Source organism: Echeneis naucrates, chromosome 14 (assembly GCF_900963305.1).
Source record: "Echeneis naucrates chromosome 14, fEcheNa1.1, whole genome shotgun sequence".
NCBI classification, from domain to species: Eukaryota; Metazoa; Chordata; class Actinopteri; order Carangiformes; family Echeneidae; genus Echeneis; species Echeneis naucrates.
In genome coordinates, this window is record NC_042524.1 from 12,960,406 (window position 1) to 12,978,950 (window position 18,545).

Below are 18,545 nucleotides of genomic sequence, written 5' to 3' on the forward strand. Positions count from 1 at the left end.
TACCAAATGAATATTTGAATATTCATTCAATATTTTATGTTTGGCACTAAGCTCGTCACTTGTGTCAACCGCAAACATGCAGTTCCCAGGTTTTATTCATGAAACAAGGTTTGTTGCGGCGGACAAACATTTGACTAACGTGTTGAAACTTGAATTACAACCACTTACACGAAAAGCAGCAGAGTAAGAGAAGTCATAATAATGTTAGCGGCATGCCTTTGTGGAAAAGCTTGAAATTAATTTTCTCATACGTAAAACGGATGGTCCTATTGGTCTAGGCTCAGCTAAACATTTTGTTCCGTTCATTTTCATACTCGGATGCCCAAATCCACCACGAAAGCACCAGCCGATGCTAATTAGCCGGAAGCTAACATCGCTACCTGCCCGGCCTGAACTTTACCGTCAGGTCGAGACTTCTTGGCATTATCGGGATTATCTTTGTCTGGGCCAAAAACTAAACCATTATTTATTTACCTACTATTTAAACAGTACTGAGTCCACATGGGGGCTGAAAGTGAGACCGTCCTTTTTCAATCCCTTTTCAGCCCTTCACGTTCATTCATTTGTTTGTTATTTTTTACTTACCAGAGTCTCTGTTAACGGAGCACAGGTGCTTCATAAACTTAACAATGGCTGCGTTCCCATAATGGACTCCGTAGAGACTGACTTACTTAGTGGGGAACTTACTGGAATGGCGCCATTTTTATGTCATTTATTCGTCATGCGCTGTTCCTGTCACGTGACGTGTATTCGAAATTGTTTTATTTTATGAGTTACATTTTGCAGGAGATAATACCATCTATGCCACTGCCTCGAGTTAGACACTGTCTTCATGGTTATCTCTACATTGCAATGCCCACTGCTGCTTTCTTTTAATAAGCAAAAGTTAAAAATTAAGGTCAGCCCACAAATTGGTTTCTTGTGTGAGAAAGTTATGATCTACATAACACAAGCCACAGGCTGATGTGTGCTGCATAACTCCACCACTTTGCTTTATTCATTTTTGAGAGTAGCAACAGATTTTCTGAGCCATACAGCACATAATTGGTACAGGCAGTAAGCATTTAAATCATCTGACATAAACAAAAATATTAAATGCAACAACTTTTCTGAAAAGCAGTGTGGTTTACAGGCTTACAGAGAGTGTCAAGGTCATGATAAACAAGCAAATGTTTTAGTCAGTGCACCTGGACATAATCAACATACCAGCAACAGCCACCATTTCATTATATTAGTTTTCATTTGTAATATTGACTTGGTTGCTCTTGTGGTGGTAATCCAAAACTGCATTGCGTCCACATAATGCCAATGGACCATGTCCTCACAGAAACTAAAAATGGATTCATGTGGCCACATAAAGGTTAACTTAAAAAGATCACTTCATGATATGACTTGTACAGGAATAAAACATGTATAATTTATAACCCATCTCAGCACCAGAAATTGTGAAGATCAGTCGTCCCATATCTGATTGTCAACATTTCTTTTGTGCTTTTTCGCAGGAGGGTCATAGCTACAAGATAAATAATGTCTTGACAAGTGGAAAAATATGTCTGTGGTACTAGTCCTCTCATCTAAATCTTGTCACAGTGTGCGAGAAGGCAGTAGAATGCAATGTCTTCACTGCCCCATCTGAGGAGGAGCCACAGGGAGAGCTTAATAACACACCTTCTCTTGGCATATAACCTGATTCATCTGAAACCACAGAGAAATATATTGATTTCTTGTAGCACCTCCACATTTTGGGGGAAGAATTGGAATGTTGAGCGAAATTCGGCAAAGTGCAGCCAAAGCTGTAGCTCATTTTCTTGTCATCTCCACACAAACTGTACTTTCTCTTTCCTGAGCATAACATCTGTGTACATTTGTCTTAGTGAATGCACATTTTTTTGCATGATGTCTTTGAAGCTAAAACTTTTTTTTTTCCTTGTAGTTGGTTTGGGCTTAGAACAGTATGGGTTAGAAATAAATAGTTTTTTAGCAGTTCAGGGCAGCCAAAAGATAGAGCCAAACAGCAAATCCTTCAGTCTTGCATTAGCATTTCCCTCCAGTTGAAACTGTGATTGGGTCCATGTGTCAGAGGCAAGATGGGTGGATCGATCAGCTGCCACACCCCTGTCTCTCCCATTTCTTCACAAGCACAAAAACCCAAGTAAGGAATCTGCAGAATAAGGGGAAAGATGGATGTGTTAATTAAATAAGATTGGGAGAGGGTAGAGCTGAAAGTTGTCTTGTAACTAATGGAACAGACTAACCTTTCTGACAACTTGGACAAAGTCCTTGGAGTTTTGGGGGCTCAAGCCTTGTAACTGGCGAGTGCAGGCCTCAAGGGAAGAGGCATGGGCCACAATCAGGACTGTGTTTCCTGTGTGAACATAGTGTAGAACCACATTCCACAGATAGCGTTAGCTTACTGACACTCAGTTTATAATATGCAGCTTGAAGCTTTCCGGCTCTCACACACATTTACATTGAGACTGGGAAAGTATCCAAAGGAAACATCTCTACTTAGAGGGCCAGGCAGCTAAGAATTAACTGCTAATTAACTAAGTTGTTTTCATTAATTAGTTTCTCCCTTTTCAGTTTGAAAAATGTGTCTGTGGGGTCAGGTATACTTTCTTTGTTTGGGGCCAGGCTGTTTCATGCAGATACCATTGTTTAGTTTGATTTTACTAGCATGCTCGGTGCACCCTGGCCACCAATAATTACATCAACAAACCATCAGTTAATAAGAGGCTTTTTGAAAATAATAATCTTGCAAACAAAGTTGCTTATGCAGCAGGTGAACACTGCCAGCATTTTTTTGCTTTTAAATGGTAGTTTGCTATTTACCCAGGTTCTTGCACTCTGCCAAGATCTCACGTGTCACTTGGAAGCTCCTGCTGATGTAGGTGTCATAAGATTCTGACACCACCAGCTTACTTAAGGGAATATGAGGTCTAGGGACAAAATTAATGGTGGTAATTGTTATTGTAAAATTGCAGCATAACAAATAAAAGTATGTCGTGTTGGCATTGCTGTGTACCTGTATGTTGTGTCCACACTCAGGTTAGCAGCAGCCAGATCAGCTGGAGGGATCCATGTGGGTAAACATGTGCCTGAAACCCACTTGGTCCATTCAAACAATCCAGGCTCTACTCGAATTTTTGTCTTTGCCTCCTGCTGGAGACCTGAAACAAGAGTGGAAAAAAGAAGCTGTCAGACAGGAAGATATCTCTTGGAAATAAACAGGTTGTGCCATCCACCTTGTCTGTAACATCATTTTGTGCTGTTAGAAAATAGAAATCTATAAATACTCCCTTACATGAGAGGTGAGACGTGGTGCAATAAGCTTGGGACAGAGAAAATATTTCCCTATAAAGGGATTGGAAAACAAAAAAGCCCTTCTGTTGAACCTCTTTCTTTCTTTTTCCCTAATGATGTCCCTAGATTAGCTTTGTTGCAGTTTATTGAAGCTCCTAATACCAATAATACCTACATAAATGTGAAGGTTTCAGATACAAAAATTAACACAAAAAGTTTAACATTATCCAACATTGATGATAATTTTAATTGTACATATACCATATCATCTAAGAAACCTGGAGAGAGACTAAAAAACCCAACTATGACTGTGTTGTGATCAAGGTTAGGACATACCCTGCAGAATATGCTGAGCAGTCTGGACGCAACGCAGAGATGGAGAGCAGTAAACAAAATCTATTGTTGTGTGGCTTTCCAATAAAGCTTCACCTGAAACGGACAAAGCACAGCGTGATACTTTTGCCAGTCTTTTTAATTCTCTATTTCAATCTCCACTGTATTCGATTATCCTTAAAAATGTGGTAGGTAACTAACCAACAAGATGGGCCTGGGTGGAGCCAAACACAGTAATTGGACAATCTTTATCATAGTCCCAGTGGCCTCCACTTCTGGCTGGCAAGCTGGATGGCATGTTGAGATTAGAGCGGATATATCGACCTAAACAGAAACAAATGAGAATTTTACAGAAGAAGGAAATATAGATGTCAAAAGTGTCTGATGCAAGCCACAAAATGAAAATGTGCCAAATTTCCAATGCATGGTTACCTTTGGAGTCAAAGCACTGAGTGACCCACTGTTTTCCAAACACTACATCCATCCTCTCCCCATGGCGACACACAAACAGTCTCATCTTAGACAGGGAGGGCTGACTAGTTGGTCTCTTCACCTGTGATAAAGAGTCATTTCAAGGTAGGCTTTAGGCTTAGGTAATTACACTGTGCAAATTTTAACTTTACCTCCTGCCAAATGCATGAATGGAATCACTGTTATTAAATGCAGTCTGATTGGGATGAACCACATTCTTTTCACTTCAGCAAGCAGCCTGAGGATCTTATCACACACATCAGAATAAAACATCATTGTACAATGTACAAACATTGTACCTGCAAAGGAGGACAGAGCCCAGCAATGCCAGGAGGATCCATAAGACTGTCAAATAGACAGTCATTATGTTGTCCATCAAATAACAGCCCGCCAACAGTGCTGCCAGAGTTAGATGGAGAGGCACAATTGAGGACGGAATGAGACCTGGGGATCAGACACACAGAGGATTCAACTTTATTCATGTATGAAATGCATTTATTCATAGGTGAAGTATACAGCCCCAACCTAAAAAAGGGAAAAAGAAGAGGGAAAAAAACAAAAAAACAAAAACACAAACGACCAGAAAAATACAAATAAATAAAAGTCTGGCAAATGTAGCGATTTGTAGTGGCCTTGAAAGTTGAATTAGACTACTAATGAATGGAGCTGTAGAGTGCTATAGTCATGTGCCTCATCTTTGCACACATCAAATCCAATCCCAGGACCTCTCACTGTTGCTCCTTATGCATCAGGGATTTTTTTAATGCAAGAAACACATGATTGTGGACTCGTATTTGTGACGATTATTGCAAATCCCATCCGTACCCGTGAACAACCCAGGTGTCCGACTCATCAGCACGGTTGACGTAGTTCTCAGGGAGCAGGCCGGACAGCCCTGTGCCCAGTGAAGTGCCATACACCCAGCCCTCACTGGCGCTGCTCTGCTCCACTGGAGACATGAAGATGAAGTCTCCCGTTACCAGCTCAAGTTCATCGTCATTCTGTGGTATATACGGGTACATGACTTGCAGCGTCTACAGGGGGGCAGATGGTTACCTTCCATTAGAGAATGGTAATTATAATTTCAATATTTCTTAGAAAGAATTCATTTCAACAGAAGCAGATCTACCTCATGGTTAGCAAATCGAATATCCCGCGAGAAGAGCACAGCCAGCCAGTCACAGCCTGATGATGCATCCACGTTTTTTGCTAACTTCTCCAAAATTGGAAGATGACTGGTTTGGAAGTGGTATGCCAAAGTGACATGAAGTTGTTTTTTATGAGGCTCAACGTGAACATCTTGACAAAAGAAAATAGGCAACATTTTCACATCACATGTATACATGATACAGATGTATCGCTCATTTTGCCTTTTCTAAATATTATATTAATATAACACTAAAAATGTTTTGTCTGGTGTTGCAGCTTAGCTCATCAACATTATTTTTCATCAACCATCTATACTGAGCGTACTGTATTTTTACCAAAGGGTCTCAAACCTGCTTTAGCTGCAGCTTCAGTGGCAAAATCAGCAGCAAAACTCTTCAGAACCTCTGCCACCTGCTCCTCCACAAAGAGGCCAATAAAGGTTGAGGAGGTGTAGAGCTCCAAGGGGAGGGGCAGAGGTATGCGACCCTTCCACTTGGCCACAGTGGTCTGGAGAGCGTCAGACAGAGCCTCCACCTTCCCATCAGCACACTGTGCACACCCGAGGCAGAAAACAGAAAGGTAAGCATCAGTGGTGAAACAGGGAAATGCATATTAATCCTGATACTACAAAATCAGTAAATCTAAAGCCCTAAAAGAGAGGAACAGGAATCGCACAATAAACCAACAGAGATGTGAAAGACACAAAAAAAAGGGTGATCAAATACTACAAGCTGACACACTTAAATTTTGCTGTGATTAAGTTACAAATCTTTATGAAGAAAAACAAAACCCTCAATGTTTAATGAATTATGAACTTTACTGAGGCACACACACACACACGCGCACACAGTTTGTGTCTGTCTGTCTAGGGCTTAAGTAGGGGGTAAATCTTACCATGAAGAACTGGCAGAGTGTGATGTGCGGGAAGATGTTGTGTGCCTTGTTCTTGCCACAGGAGAGTCGGGATTGCTGCCAGAAGTGTGAGAGCTGCTGGAGCAGCGGCCCACTGGGTCTCAGATATAACACATACTCTCTGGGCAGCGGGTCGTCCAGGAAAGGGTCGTCCACGTGGGAGAAGAGCCTGCAGCAACAGATGTGTCCAACAAGACTAGAGGTGAGAACAGCTAATGACCACCAGAGGGCCCTACTGTTTCAACGGCACAAAAACACATCAACACAATGTGGAGCCAGGTCACTGCATTACAGCTTTACCATCACAAGTTATTCTATTAGCAGGCTAGTTGTTGTGTTAGAGAGCATTTGAGGAAAACTTTGATCTTACCAGTCACAAGCTGCCTGGACATTTTTGCCTCCTGTCGAAACCAGAGCTTTCAAGCTGCGGAGACAAACAGAAGAGGAGATTAAAGCACAGCAAGAAAAAAAAAAAAAATCAATAGATTTGTTTCCGGATGGGGTTTATTAGACAGAGATTCCTGTGTGAGAGATTGTCCACATGACAATGTACAAAGAACAAACATCCCAAGAGAGCAGTAAACTGACAATAGCACCACACTTCATAACAGGAGTTCATTATTCAGCCCAGAGGTCCATGAAACAGCATGGATACAAATGTGAAACATACATCGGATGTATTCACCCACTGAATGAGGACCACTCCCCATATTCAGTGCATACGAAGGTTACAAGAAGCTGAGTCTGGACCAGATTGTGTTACAGAGGATTCAGTCCATTGTTATATAGAATAGAGAGGCTTTCTGAAGGGAATTGTCTCAGTCATGGTTAACAATTCATTTCCGCACCATCCAAAAGTCACCACATTGAGAGCCCTAAATGTAAAAGTTACAAAGAAATATACAATTCATGCCTTGTGTCCATGCTTTGCTATAGGCATCAATAAGAAAAATTCAGTGTTCATGTCAAATGGCTTGATTTATCTCAACCCTTTCTGAAACTTTCTGAAACAAGAGAGAGCTGATTACATGATTACTCTTGAGTGCTCAAAATTTAATTAGTGTCTTTTTATAAAACCTCTGGTACTGCATGCCGCCTCTGAGGGGATTCACTGATTAGAGCAGCTTTTTTTGGTTTTGGCGAGAACTAACACAGAGGCTCTAGATGTGACTGTAATTCTCATGGTTTACAACTCTGACACCTTATCTGCAAAGATTCGTCCCACATTTTGCACCTAATAATCCTAAATTAGCTTGTTAAGGATTGTGGTACACATTGGTGACAGCTGAGAGTACATCTAAGTCATTTCTTTATTCATTTTAAGCTCCTCTATGCAAATCGATATAAGACCTTATTTTATCCTTTATTTGCATACCACAATGGCCACTTGGCAAAGATATATTTTGATTGTTTATTACTCTTCATTCAGAATTTAGGAATTGGATCTCAGAGAAATAGTTTGATAAAGCAGGGCTTGGGCACCGGGCTGTATTTATCAGTAAACCACAGGGAATGAGAAGCAAACTGAATTTTAAAGGTTAAATGCTCTAGTGACAACTCTAAGCCCTGCAGTCCCATTTTAGCTTCTGTTGTGTGTGTTATGCAAAAACAAAAAAAAAAACTCAGCCTGGAGTCAATGTGCAGTAATCGCTCACTCACTTCATTTGATAACAAAACAAAACCTCTGTACTGCTGCTGCTTTTCTAAAGACAGAGTGTGCTGCCCCAAAGCACATCACTGCTTGCCACTGCTTGTCTGAATCATCTATAGCTGTTACAAAAATAAAATGAACTGGGAGGAAGTGTTGTTATCTGTAACACTGCTTAACTGAATTCACAGCACAATATAGACGTGTCGATGTTGACAGTGCTCATTGCACCACTGAAGTGTTCAAATTCAATGGGCCGTTTCTAAATTTGTCCCACTGAGAAGGTCCTAGATACAGCAAAGTCCCCAAACCCCGGGGCAGTGTGCCCTGACAGAGCACAGCAGGCAGGGTGGGGATGCCAGAGCTACAGCATCGGAACAGATGGCTCACACAGATCTATTACAGCACGCATAGATGAATGTATGGAGGGTGAACCTCACAAGCTACAAAGAGACAAAAGCACAGTGAAAATGTTTTCTCCTATTCAAATGACAGTTTGACTTTTTTTTTTTTTTTTTTTTTTTTTTTAAACCAACTACTGCATCTGGAAGGCTTAAGACGGAGAGTCGCTTATTGGCTCCAGTCGTATTACTCAGAAATTCCACCTGGTGCTGTGTGGAGGAGGGAAACAAGGGGATTTTCTCTCAGAAGGCATGATGGGATTACAGGCTGATGTGACTGAGGCGTCACAAAATCCAAGTCAGCCCAGATAATCGGGTTTCTTGCTTCTTGTCTTAGTGAAAGTGAACCTTTGTAAGATGAAATAATAGAAACGGTATATGACACCCTCTGTTTATAGACCCACAAATCAGAGAGCAGTAACTCAACAAAGAAACTGAAAAAAGGAAGAGTGGCATGAGGCTTGGTATACAAAACATTTTATCGTTGTATATCTGCAGCTCCCACAGAATTACTGAACCATCAGCATCAACACACAAGAATTTGAATTTTTAAATTAGATTTTTTTTTTTTTCCCAGACCTATTGTTGTTTTCTTTCCTACAGTGTTCATCTACTGGAGAACAAAAAAGACAGTCCGGTAAAGTAGCTTTTCTGATTGAATTGATTAAGGTAACATTAGCCAAAGCTGATAGTAGTGGCTGTCAGTGGCTGCAGCAATATATATTTACATTAAATTTGTAGTGCACAGGTTTAATACTGACTCACTCTAATATCCTACATGTTATAGTTAACAAGTCAAACAAGTCGCTAGAAATGAACTAAATCACATTCCTAGAGTTATTTATGTAATACACGTCCAAACCTAATGTTGGAGTACCATACACCTACCAAGTTCTGTTATGCTTGTACAGTAATGACACTCAGTGGATGCTGATTTGGTTTTCCCACTAATTACATCCATTCTTATACACAACGACTGGAACAAGTAAACATTTTGTATGCAGTGGTCATCACGGGCAATAAGAAATCCACTGTTTATAACACAGTTGCTTTCCAACATCATTGGAAGTGTCACTTTATGTTTCTGTACAATCTGCAGCTTCTTTATACTTCAATCCTGTTTCCTCATTCTCCATTCAGTTTGGAGGCGTATCTGCCGCTGAGACTTTCCTTGACTGACAGTTAACTCTTATTTCCATTTTTTATTCTTCTTCTGATAATTCTCTCTATTAATTTAATTAGGGTTAATGGTTGAATCCTGTGAAAACATTAGAAAAATCCCCAAACAGCAAAAACAAACAAACGTTTTTAATTCCAGGATTCCTGATGGTCCGTCCCTGGAGGACATCTAGGCTACTTCTACTTTCCTCCTTACACAATTGTCCCTGCTGGCCTTTATAACGTACCTGTAACTGTGGGTGTGGACATGATGCTACCTACATCAGATGCACTGTATAACTAAAGAATAAAATGTTCACATTATATAGCGCTAAATCCGTTTTATGTCTCCATTTCCCTGAGCAAAAAAAAAGTGGGACAGAGACATCACCAGCACCCACAGAGAGCAGGAGAGGCGTGACGGAAAGCTGCAGAGGGAGCAGGTCACACAGATCCTGAGAGGGAGGCAGCAGGCAGGTGACAGGAGACGTAGCCGTGACAGACAGAGAATATCACTGGCTCTTTCGTCACCTTCTGGGCCTGCTTCTCCATGTTTTGGCCTCAAAGAGAGGACTACGGGCACCACAGCTCTGTGCAAACCACCTGCAACTTGATATTTTTGTGTCTATTAGTTTGCCTTTGCTGAACAGACTATACCGGTTTCTAATTTCTTATCTGTCTGTTTCAACATAGATGAAACAGTAATGGGCTAAATGTCCTCAATAACTATCTAACCCTGAGGCCTCTCCTCTGCTCTTAGCGAGAACTGAGGAAGTTATTTATATGCTGCATTTCCTGTTCACAGTTAGAGGAAGATAAAGATTAGAGAGAATGAGGGAAAGAACTCAGTTTGGATTAGTTAAGGCTTCAAACCAGCAGGACTGTTTGCATAAATGACAGTGACCACAGTCAGATGAGTTTTACTTCATTTACACAGGCAACACTGCTGCAGGCCATATTGGAAACAGCTTTTCAGTTAACTCACATATGGTAACTTTGTTCGGTTCCTATTTCCACATTTAACTCTATGACAAATAAAATGAGCTGGCTGCCTGCTGAATGTCTAAACAGCAGTTTTTGGGTATTCATTTTTGTAAACATTCTTTGAACTGTTTATTATAGCTGGCTTTTTTTTTTTTTTTTTGCTAGATCTGGATGTTTTCCAGGGTTGAGAGAAAGTTATCGCCTCATATCAGGCAATCTGCACACTTTTCAGAGCATCGCATGTGTGAAAGCACTTTGGATTCCTGTAAAGATGATGTTATGAGTTGATGTCAACCTGACTACATAAAAGTTTTGCCTTTCATGGCTAGATATTAGCTCAGAAAAAATGATGAAATCACAAATTAGAAGCCAAAAGTAGCAGGCACATTGAAATAATGTGAACAACGCCACGTTATTGGTTTCTAAACACACTCAAATGCATATACACGCCAATACTCACAGCTACATGCTCCCAAGGGACCCTCCCTGACTCAGTCTGAAAGGCGAATCAACATTTCCTGTTTACAAGCTAGTGGCAAACACACATCATAAACCACTTATCACACTTAGAGCTTTGGGAGCACCGTTGCTGCCCAACACCAGACTGCAGCCGAAGGAGCGTCACATCAGCAGTCCAGCTCGGCGGACTGTGCTGAGGCCTGGTGAGCCCAACAGCAGAAGATCACCTCTTCGTCAACCGTTTCACCGCCTGAAAACCAAGTCAGGGTGAATTTGAATCCATCTATCCTTTTCTCTTCACTTTCATTCTGGCTTACAACTGATCTATTGTGATCAACGACACAAAAGGACAGGGAACTAAAATTACCACATAGTAACACAAACAAACTAACTAAGTGGAGCAGCAGTAGCAGCAGACCGACTCCCATGTTCTGCAAAGTAAAATTACTCTTTTAGTCAATGAGCTCGGCAGCTTTAAACAATAACTAGATCTCAACCTAGAATGGAGAGTTTATTAGTTCAGCACAAAGACAGGAAACAGCAGGAAACTGCAAGCACAACTTACACTAAAGCTCACTAAGTAATATGTTGGATCTTGTTTGTCAAACCCAGGCGCAAATGTAAAAAAAAAAAAAAAAAATCAATGTGAAAAGATGACATTGTTTTAAAGAGTCTTTCTTTTAGGCAGGTATGACTTTTGCATCTCAAAATTGGTGAGACAGATCCTGCTATTTGCAAAGCCAGGTTAAATATTTCTCTCCACGCTAAACTGCCACGCTATTAGTAGTAGGTTCATATTTGTGTAACAGAGATTAGAGTTTGGAATTTTTTTTAGGATATTAAAAAAAAAAAAAAAAGCAAATAAGTGTATTTCACAAAATGTTGATCTGCTCCATTTTATGGTGGGACTCACTGATGATGTTTGTTTCAGTTGTTTTAGTCATTTTAGTTTAGGGTCAGAAAAGGGATTCATAAGGCCACGACTATAAAGCAACGTTTCAGTACCATTTCTGAAACAAAGTCAGCTGTGTACAGGCGGTGTCTGGAACTGCTTCAAGTCTTCTCTTTTCATTATTTTTGGACAAGGGAGATGAGATGTCCAAAAGGTCAGTTTGGGCAAGTCAGAGACTGATACCTTTAAATAAACTGTGTGGGCCTCTGTGAGAGTAAAAGATGTTAAGATATATTGAGAGTCTTATGTACAAGTATATCAGTTTGAACAAGTGTTTACTGTCAGCTAATTAAAATGAAGAGTGCTGTTTTATCCTGAGTAATTTTTAGAGTTGCCTGACGTCAGCGAAACAAGTCAAAGTTCACAAAGCATTTCACTAAGAATACATGTGGCACAGTGCCAAAATTTTGATGTGTCACACAGCATTCATCAAAGTCCTGGGATGTATCATATGCAGCCAACAAAATAAGTTTGAGAGAGGCAGCCATGTTTGGTATGAGGCATCTTAAAGACGAAATCCATCTGTTTTTATTTAATTTTGGAAACTTGATCCCCAAGGTAATTTATCAAAAAATATGAAAAAGAATTTATGAGTCCAATCAGTAAATGTGCTAAACGTTTAGGATTTGTAGTCTGTCTTGAAAATGGCACGAACTAAATCAGTAAATCAAAAGTTTCTGTATGCAAGTGAGAATCTGCTGTTCCAGCAGCCCTCAAACTACCATCACAACAGAGTGCTCAGTAAAGGTCACAAACCTCTTCCGGAAATGGGCGACTTCCTCTTGGTCGTCTTGAATACAGGCTCATATTTTTTTCTTGCAAGCTGCACACACAGTCACAGTGTCACATGTATGTATATTTTATGTGTAATTATTTCCAGAATAATTTGGAGCCTTCACATGAACTTAAGTGGTTTCTCACACGCCTTTTTACTGTTTTGTTAAGTAACAGTGCAGTTTAGGTATCTCAGTTCAGAGAGGAATAAACTGATTTTAGTAGAGAGAGCAGTCTCACAAAAATCGCGCACACCGGCTTCCTGTTCAATGTGCAAAGGGCTTCATGGTGTTAGTGATGACGTGAAAAGAAAACATGTGGTCACCATAAACACTCTGATCGCAGCTAGATCTCTAACAGTATGGCTTAGCAACCTAAGCGGGTTTTAAGCTTTTGTTCAGAAAGTTTGATGAAACACAGAACAAACGGAATTGGTCAATTCATCCATTACCTATAATCAGTGGTTAATCAATAAAAATTTGATTTTCTGTGAGATATTAAAGCACCTTTTGGGCTTCATACTCCAGATTCAAGCAAAGACTTTCTGACCATTATGTGGTCTAAAATATCCCAACATGGTTGTATTGGCAGAGTCAAAGACAGACCATCCGTTTATTTGATCACCTCATTTGCCTAAAACCAAGCCTGATTTAAGTTTCCGTGTTCAGTCAAGCAATACAGCAACTACAGGGTTGTTCACACAGTGTGTTTTACATCCAGTCACTCGAGTGACCTACATCTTCTTCTTTATGATGCACAAGCACAATATAAGAGGAGTGAAATTAAATATCAAGGAAGGGTAACTGCAACAGAAAGCTAACATTTAACCAAGATCACATTTATGCAAGGAAGTATCATTTACACAAGACCAATTTAAGCAACATCACAGTGAAGGATGGATTAGTGTCTGTTTTTCTCTTACTGAAAGTATCATTAAATAAAAGCAGGTTCCTAGAGAAGAAAGGGACCTAAAGCTATATAATATAACAAAAACAGTGTCTGGCCAGCCCGAGGAACCTCAGAGGAAATTATATTACTGTGAGTCTTGGGATTGTCTGACAACAGGAGATGGATCAGTAAGCCTGAAAAGAACATGTTTGAGATTTTTACTAGACCATTTATGTCCCATCCTCTGGAAATGTTTTAACCAGGAGAGCATTGACATTGTACTGTTTCAGTACTTAAAAACACACAACCTTGGTGACTTTTAGGCCAGCAAAATTATATTAGAAGAGATGTTACGCATTTCTCCACCAAATATTTTCATGTTGAGAAACAGACAGACAGAGAGGAAGATGATGGTGAAACTCTTTGTTGGTCACATTCAAAGCCGGCTCAGTTTCCAAACCTGTCTTGAATCGGAATCAGGGAAAGGACAAAGATCACTGTCCATCCAACTCCTATCTAACCACACTTGTCAATTCCTGAATGACTAAACAGAAAATACCCCAATGTGTGTGTGTGTGTGTGTGTACATGATTCATGCTCCCTACTGGCTAGGGAAAAAAATCCTCAAACACAATGAAGCTCTTGTTCCCTGAAGCTATGACTGATAGCTGATGATCCCATTATTTATTTTCCTTGCCCCACCAATATCTTGGGAAAACCGTGACAGGAAAACATGACAACGGGCTTTTGATGTATAAATAACTTACTACAAGGTGACTGGGTTGGTGTTTGAATGAAAGCATAAAACATAATCTGCAAAGAAGTTCTAGTTCACAGGCCAAAAACCAAAAAGGTCAAAAGCTGTCGTATATTAAAAGATGAATATCTGGGAACTGTCAAAATGCTCTTTATTTCAAGAATTACAATTTTTCCAAATGTGTGTCACATTTTGTGAACTGCCCCAGAGCCTCACCTCTGTTAATTTCAGACAATTCAGGTACACTTTTTATGTTACAAACCTGATATCAGGCCAGGCTGGCTTGAAGGTAATGGTGCTGAATTATTCTTCTTCATTATAATTTCATAGCCTCAATCAAATCAAAGTGCAGTGTAGTCTGTCATCAATAATAAATGTGACTCTGCAAATATAACCAGATTCTGTGGCGCATTTTGTCTGCAGTGGTTCATTACAGGAGAGAGAGCTGGAGTCTGATCCGATGAAAGTCTGAATGACCTTCGCCAGTTTTGCAGAGGATAAAAAGCTTCAATTTGGAGGGACTGTATCTTTCGAGCTAAAAGAAAAATGACTGTTCAACACTGTTGGCCTACTTAGAAAAATTGATGACCACGGGAGACAGTTTTATATCTTACAACTCAGACAGTAACACAAGTAATATAACTGGAAATGAATCGCAGCACTCTGCAATTACAAGTGACAAAAACTTTTTCAGGTTTCTATTGTTGCATGGGACTTAATTTCGTGGCATCCTGCAGTTACAGAAAGGCCTTTGGTGTGAGATGAAGTTTATCAAGGCATCTAGTCTTATATATAGTGTGGGAGACAACGGGAACAATGGCAAATGGTGTAATGATTATAGATTAAATGATGAGGTAGAGTTTGTACAGGGAGTGGAGCCTGAGAACTAAAGAGTGAGACATGCAGCATTTAAATGAAAATTACACAACTATTCAGTGTCTGTGGCCATACGAGCCTTATAAAGGGCTGAATCAGGTGTCAAGGTTTCAAACTAACTGGTTAGTGCTTTGACGTAAAAAATATATATATTGTCAACAAACCCTACTATGTTAATGGTCTTAGTTACCAGGAGTGCAAGACACACAAATAGGGTTTACAGCAGTTTGCTTCATTAATGTTGCATTTTAAATTTCATCTATTCAATGAAATTTTAAATATTTATGTCTTATGCTTCTGTTGATTGATTCATAGTCTGAAATATTGTTTTAACAATCTACTGTAGTCCCATGCACAACCAGCACTTCAGCATATGGAGCAAAGTTAGGTGTTAAACTGAGAAGTTTGAACCCACAAACGAGAGCAGCAAGCAGACAACACATCACCAGGATGCTAATTACATAATCTACAGACTACAGTGATAAGCCAACACTGCTTGTTTCCTGGCAACTCCTTCTCTCTGGGATGAATAAAATGAAGCGCACACAGGATCAGGTTTTCATTGAAAGTGCTGAAAACAAGAAGTGCTGGTGAATGAAACAGCTAAGAGCACGCATCATGTCCAAACAAGGACAGGCATGTACTGTAGTTCAAACAAGTCACTGACGAACCGATTAGTTCATGGAAAACAAATCAATAACTATTTTGATAATCTAACAATTATATGAGTAAATTTTCAAGCAAAAATACCAAACGTTTGAATTTATTGCAATGTAAACTGAATATTTTCTTGTTTTCTATATGCCAATTTTGTAAGTTTTATTATGTATTTTTTATTATTTCATAAGTAAAATGATGACTTGGATAAAAATCCAGCAAACTCATTGAAAATGATTGAAAATAATTTCATCTGCATACACACAGATCTAACGCACACAGATGAAACTGTTTATTTATTGATTTTTTATTAACAATTTATCAAATGTACTTAATCAGCTACATTTATTTTTTTTCTATGTTGTAAAAATACATATTTAAAATATGGAATTTTTTTGCTGAGCTGTAAATTTTGGATTTGAACTATTCAATTGCATAAATAATTTAACATTACCTCCAAATCCACCATCAACACTATAAAATGCTGCTCACATTTTTGTGCGTGAACAACAATGTCATAATATATTGTGTACCAATATCATAAAATACACACGTTTTTGTGTTATTTGATATTTCCTCTACCACTTTAGAATCATACAACTAAAACAGCAGCAGCCATTTAAGTCTGATGTTAATGTGGGCTTACACCTCAGACAAGTCTGGATGAGCCACTTTAAAACTTATTGCACCGCTCTGATCTGGAACATGTCATCTGGTTGTGGATGTAAAACATTTGATATGCACAGCAGAGTGGACATGAATCCTCTGTGCTGCAGGGATGCTTCACATCAGCTGCTCATCTGATTAAGAGACACTAAGAAAGCAAACTTTGGTAAAGAGCGCGTCTAGTGGATGCTGCTAAAAAGAAATCCTGATACCGCCCTGTTATTAGGGTTCGGGTTAGGGTGTGTGTTTGGGACTGTGCAGTTGTGTACTCACGCCCTGGTCTTTGGGAAGCCCATGGACAGTAGCACGTCCAGAGTGGACCCATGTTTGACGGTGCTTGGCCGGGTCTGGCGCTGCCTCCGCGGGGTCACTTTGGCATACAGGTCCTCTTTAGCTGCCATGACTCACTGCTCCATCGGCATGTCCGATCCTCCGCTCCTCTGGTGTGTTTTTAATTGATCAACAAAAGCAGGAAGAAAGCGCCAGACTCTTTAAAGCAGAATGACTCGTATCGGGCGGAAGCCCGCAGAGAAGAGCGAAGCCTGCGCGGAAGGGAGCATAGTGCGGGGCTGGGGGAGCGCTCTGGGCTGGATCCGGATCAGGCTGCCTCCTGTCGGGTCAGCCATCGGAAGTCACTCCAGCTCTCTGAGCCGTGCCCCCGATCCACAGTCCCCGGCCGAGGTGAGCATGACTGGTTCCTGCTTGGCTCTCGCATCCGGTCCGCCGAACGGGGAAAGCGCTGCCCTGTGGGTGCTTCTTCTCCGCTTGGAGTCTTATTTATGAATGAGCCCTGACTGAGCGGCCGCGTCACTTAAAGGGCCAGTACACCGTTGATCAGGGAACCGGAAGTCCGCGCGGTTTTCAAATAGAACACGAGCCGAGTGAAGCTAACACGCCGTGAATGCGCTTTTGAGCCCGACTCGATCGGATTAGTGGAGGGAGTGGGACATGGCGACAGAGGACAGGATAGTGGAAAAAGTTGGTCACACTTCCTCTCTGTCAAAGTGGGTGTCGACACTCCGCGCATGCGCAGTGCACAGAACACGCCATCATCAATTACCATAGAAACTTAGGGAGACAACTTTTGTAAACGTTTCTTCATGTTGTAGTTTTTATGAAATCAAATCTGACTTAGATTGAATGTATGCCAATGCATTTTATTTTGAGATGTGTGTGGGGAGATCACGGAATAATGAGAACTATAGCTGTATACTTTGTAATAAAATGTAGGCAATAGTTAATGATAATAATAGTACTTCTATCATTTTGTTATGATGAATAACTAATATAATTGTAGTTGAGTAATCAACAGCTCAAAAAGCTCATCTCATACAATGTGACTACATAATGTGCTGCAGGGACATTAGAGTACCTATATGATTGGCTAAACCTCTTGCAACCTTGTCCTTTTATATGAAATTGAAAGAAATTATGTTATTCTCTATTCTCTGTCTAGAGTCAAGACAGTAAAAATACTCAAATGAAACGCTTAAGTCAGTTGTGCATGGAGTGACTCTTAGCAAGAGACATTTGATTCTGCTGCTCAGTATGCAGGGGCTTCAACACAGGAAATGTGCTGAGCTCTGTATGTCACCCAGTCAAGTGGGCAAGCCAGCTGCAGTTAATTAAAGAAAAAGTCACCTCGATGGGAAACACACTCTGGAGATGCTCAAGACAGCAAAAACAAAAGCTACAGATTTACAAGTGCATTTAAAAAAATTGAACATAGTCAAAAGCTTGACTTATTTCACTAATTCAGTTCCAAAAGTGACTCTGGGACCTTGATTTGCAAATCAACTGCAAAATTGACTTTTGTCTGATAGAGGACTCTGGACCACTGAGCAGCAGTCCAGGGTAAGACACCTCTGACCTTGTCTCTGGGACTTGAATGTTCCCAAGGAATGTAACAGTTGTAGTCTGTGTCCTGGGTCCGTGTGTACGTTGTGGCTGTGGTCCACTCTTGAATCTGCCCCACATTTTTAATGGGCTTAATTTCACAATCCTCTCAAGTTTGCAGCTATCCCTGTTTCTTGGGTCATTGTTCCTTCCATTAATCTTTGCATTAATGTACTTGGACACAGCACTCTTTGAACACTCTTTAGCAAGGAACTTTTGTGTCTTACCCTCCCCGTGCAGGGTGTCACTGATTATCTTCTG

General features: G+C 40.3%; 1 protein-coding gene across 1 annotated transcript; it reads right to left on the reverse strand.

Moving 5' to 3' along the window:
- Positions 1 to 930: 930 nt before the first annotated feature.
- LOC115054696 (ubiquitin-associated and SH3 domain-containing protein B-like) lies at positions 931 to 17,362 on the reverse strand. The gene is made up of 14 exons (XM_029520021.1): positions 16,662 to 17,362; positions 6,539 to 6,592; positions 6,151 to 6,337; positions 5,607 to 5,805; positions 5,237 to 5,406; positions 4,933 to 5,141; positions 4,407 to 4,551; positions 4,069 to 4,189; positions 3,838 to 3,960; positions 3,640 to 3,732; positions 3,026 to 3,170; positions 2,833 to 2,939; positions 2,256 to 2,365; positions 931 to 2,161 (listed from the first exon to the last, which is right to left on the reverse strand). The coding sequence occupies exons 1-14, from the start codon at positions 16,787 to 16,789 to the stop codon at positions 2,024 to 2,026; spliced, it is 1,929 nt and encodes a 642-aa protein (XP_029375881.1). The 5' UTR covers positions 16,790 to 17,362; the 3' UTR covers positions 931 to 2,023.
- Between the last annotated feature and the right edge of the window lie 1,183 nt (positions 17,363 to 18,545).

Excerpts from the sequence above, each read along its gene's own strand:
- LOC115054696 (XM_029520021.1), bottom strand. The coding sequence starts at position 16,789 with ATGGCAGCTAAAGAGGACCTGTATGCCAAAGTGACCCCGCGGAGGCAG. Across the intron at positions 5,142-5,236 it reads TTCGATTTGCTAACCATGAG|ACGCTGCAAGTCATGTACCC; the intron begins GTAGATCTGCTT and ends GCCCCCCTGTAG. Across the intron at positions 2,162-2,255 it reads TTGTCCAAGTTGTCAGAAAG|ATTCCTTACTTGGGTTTTTG; the intron begins GTTAGTCTGTTC and ends CTTATTCTGCAG.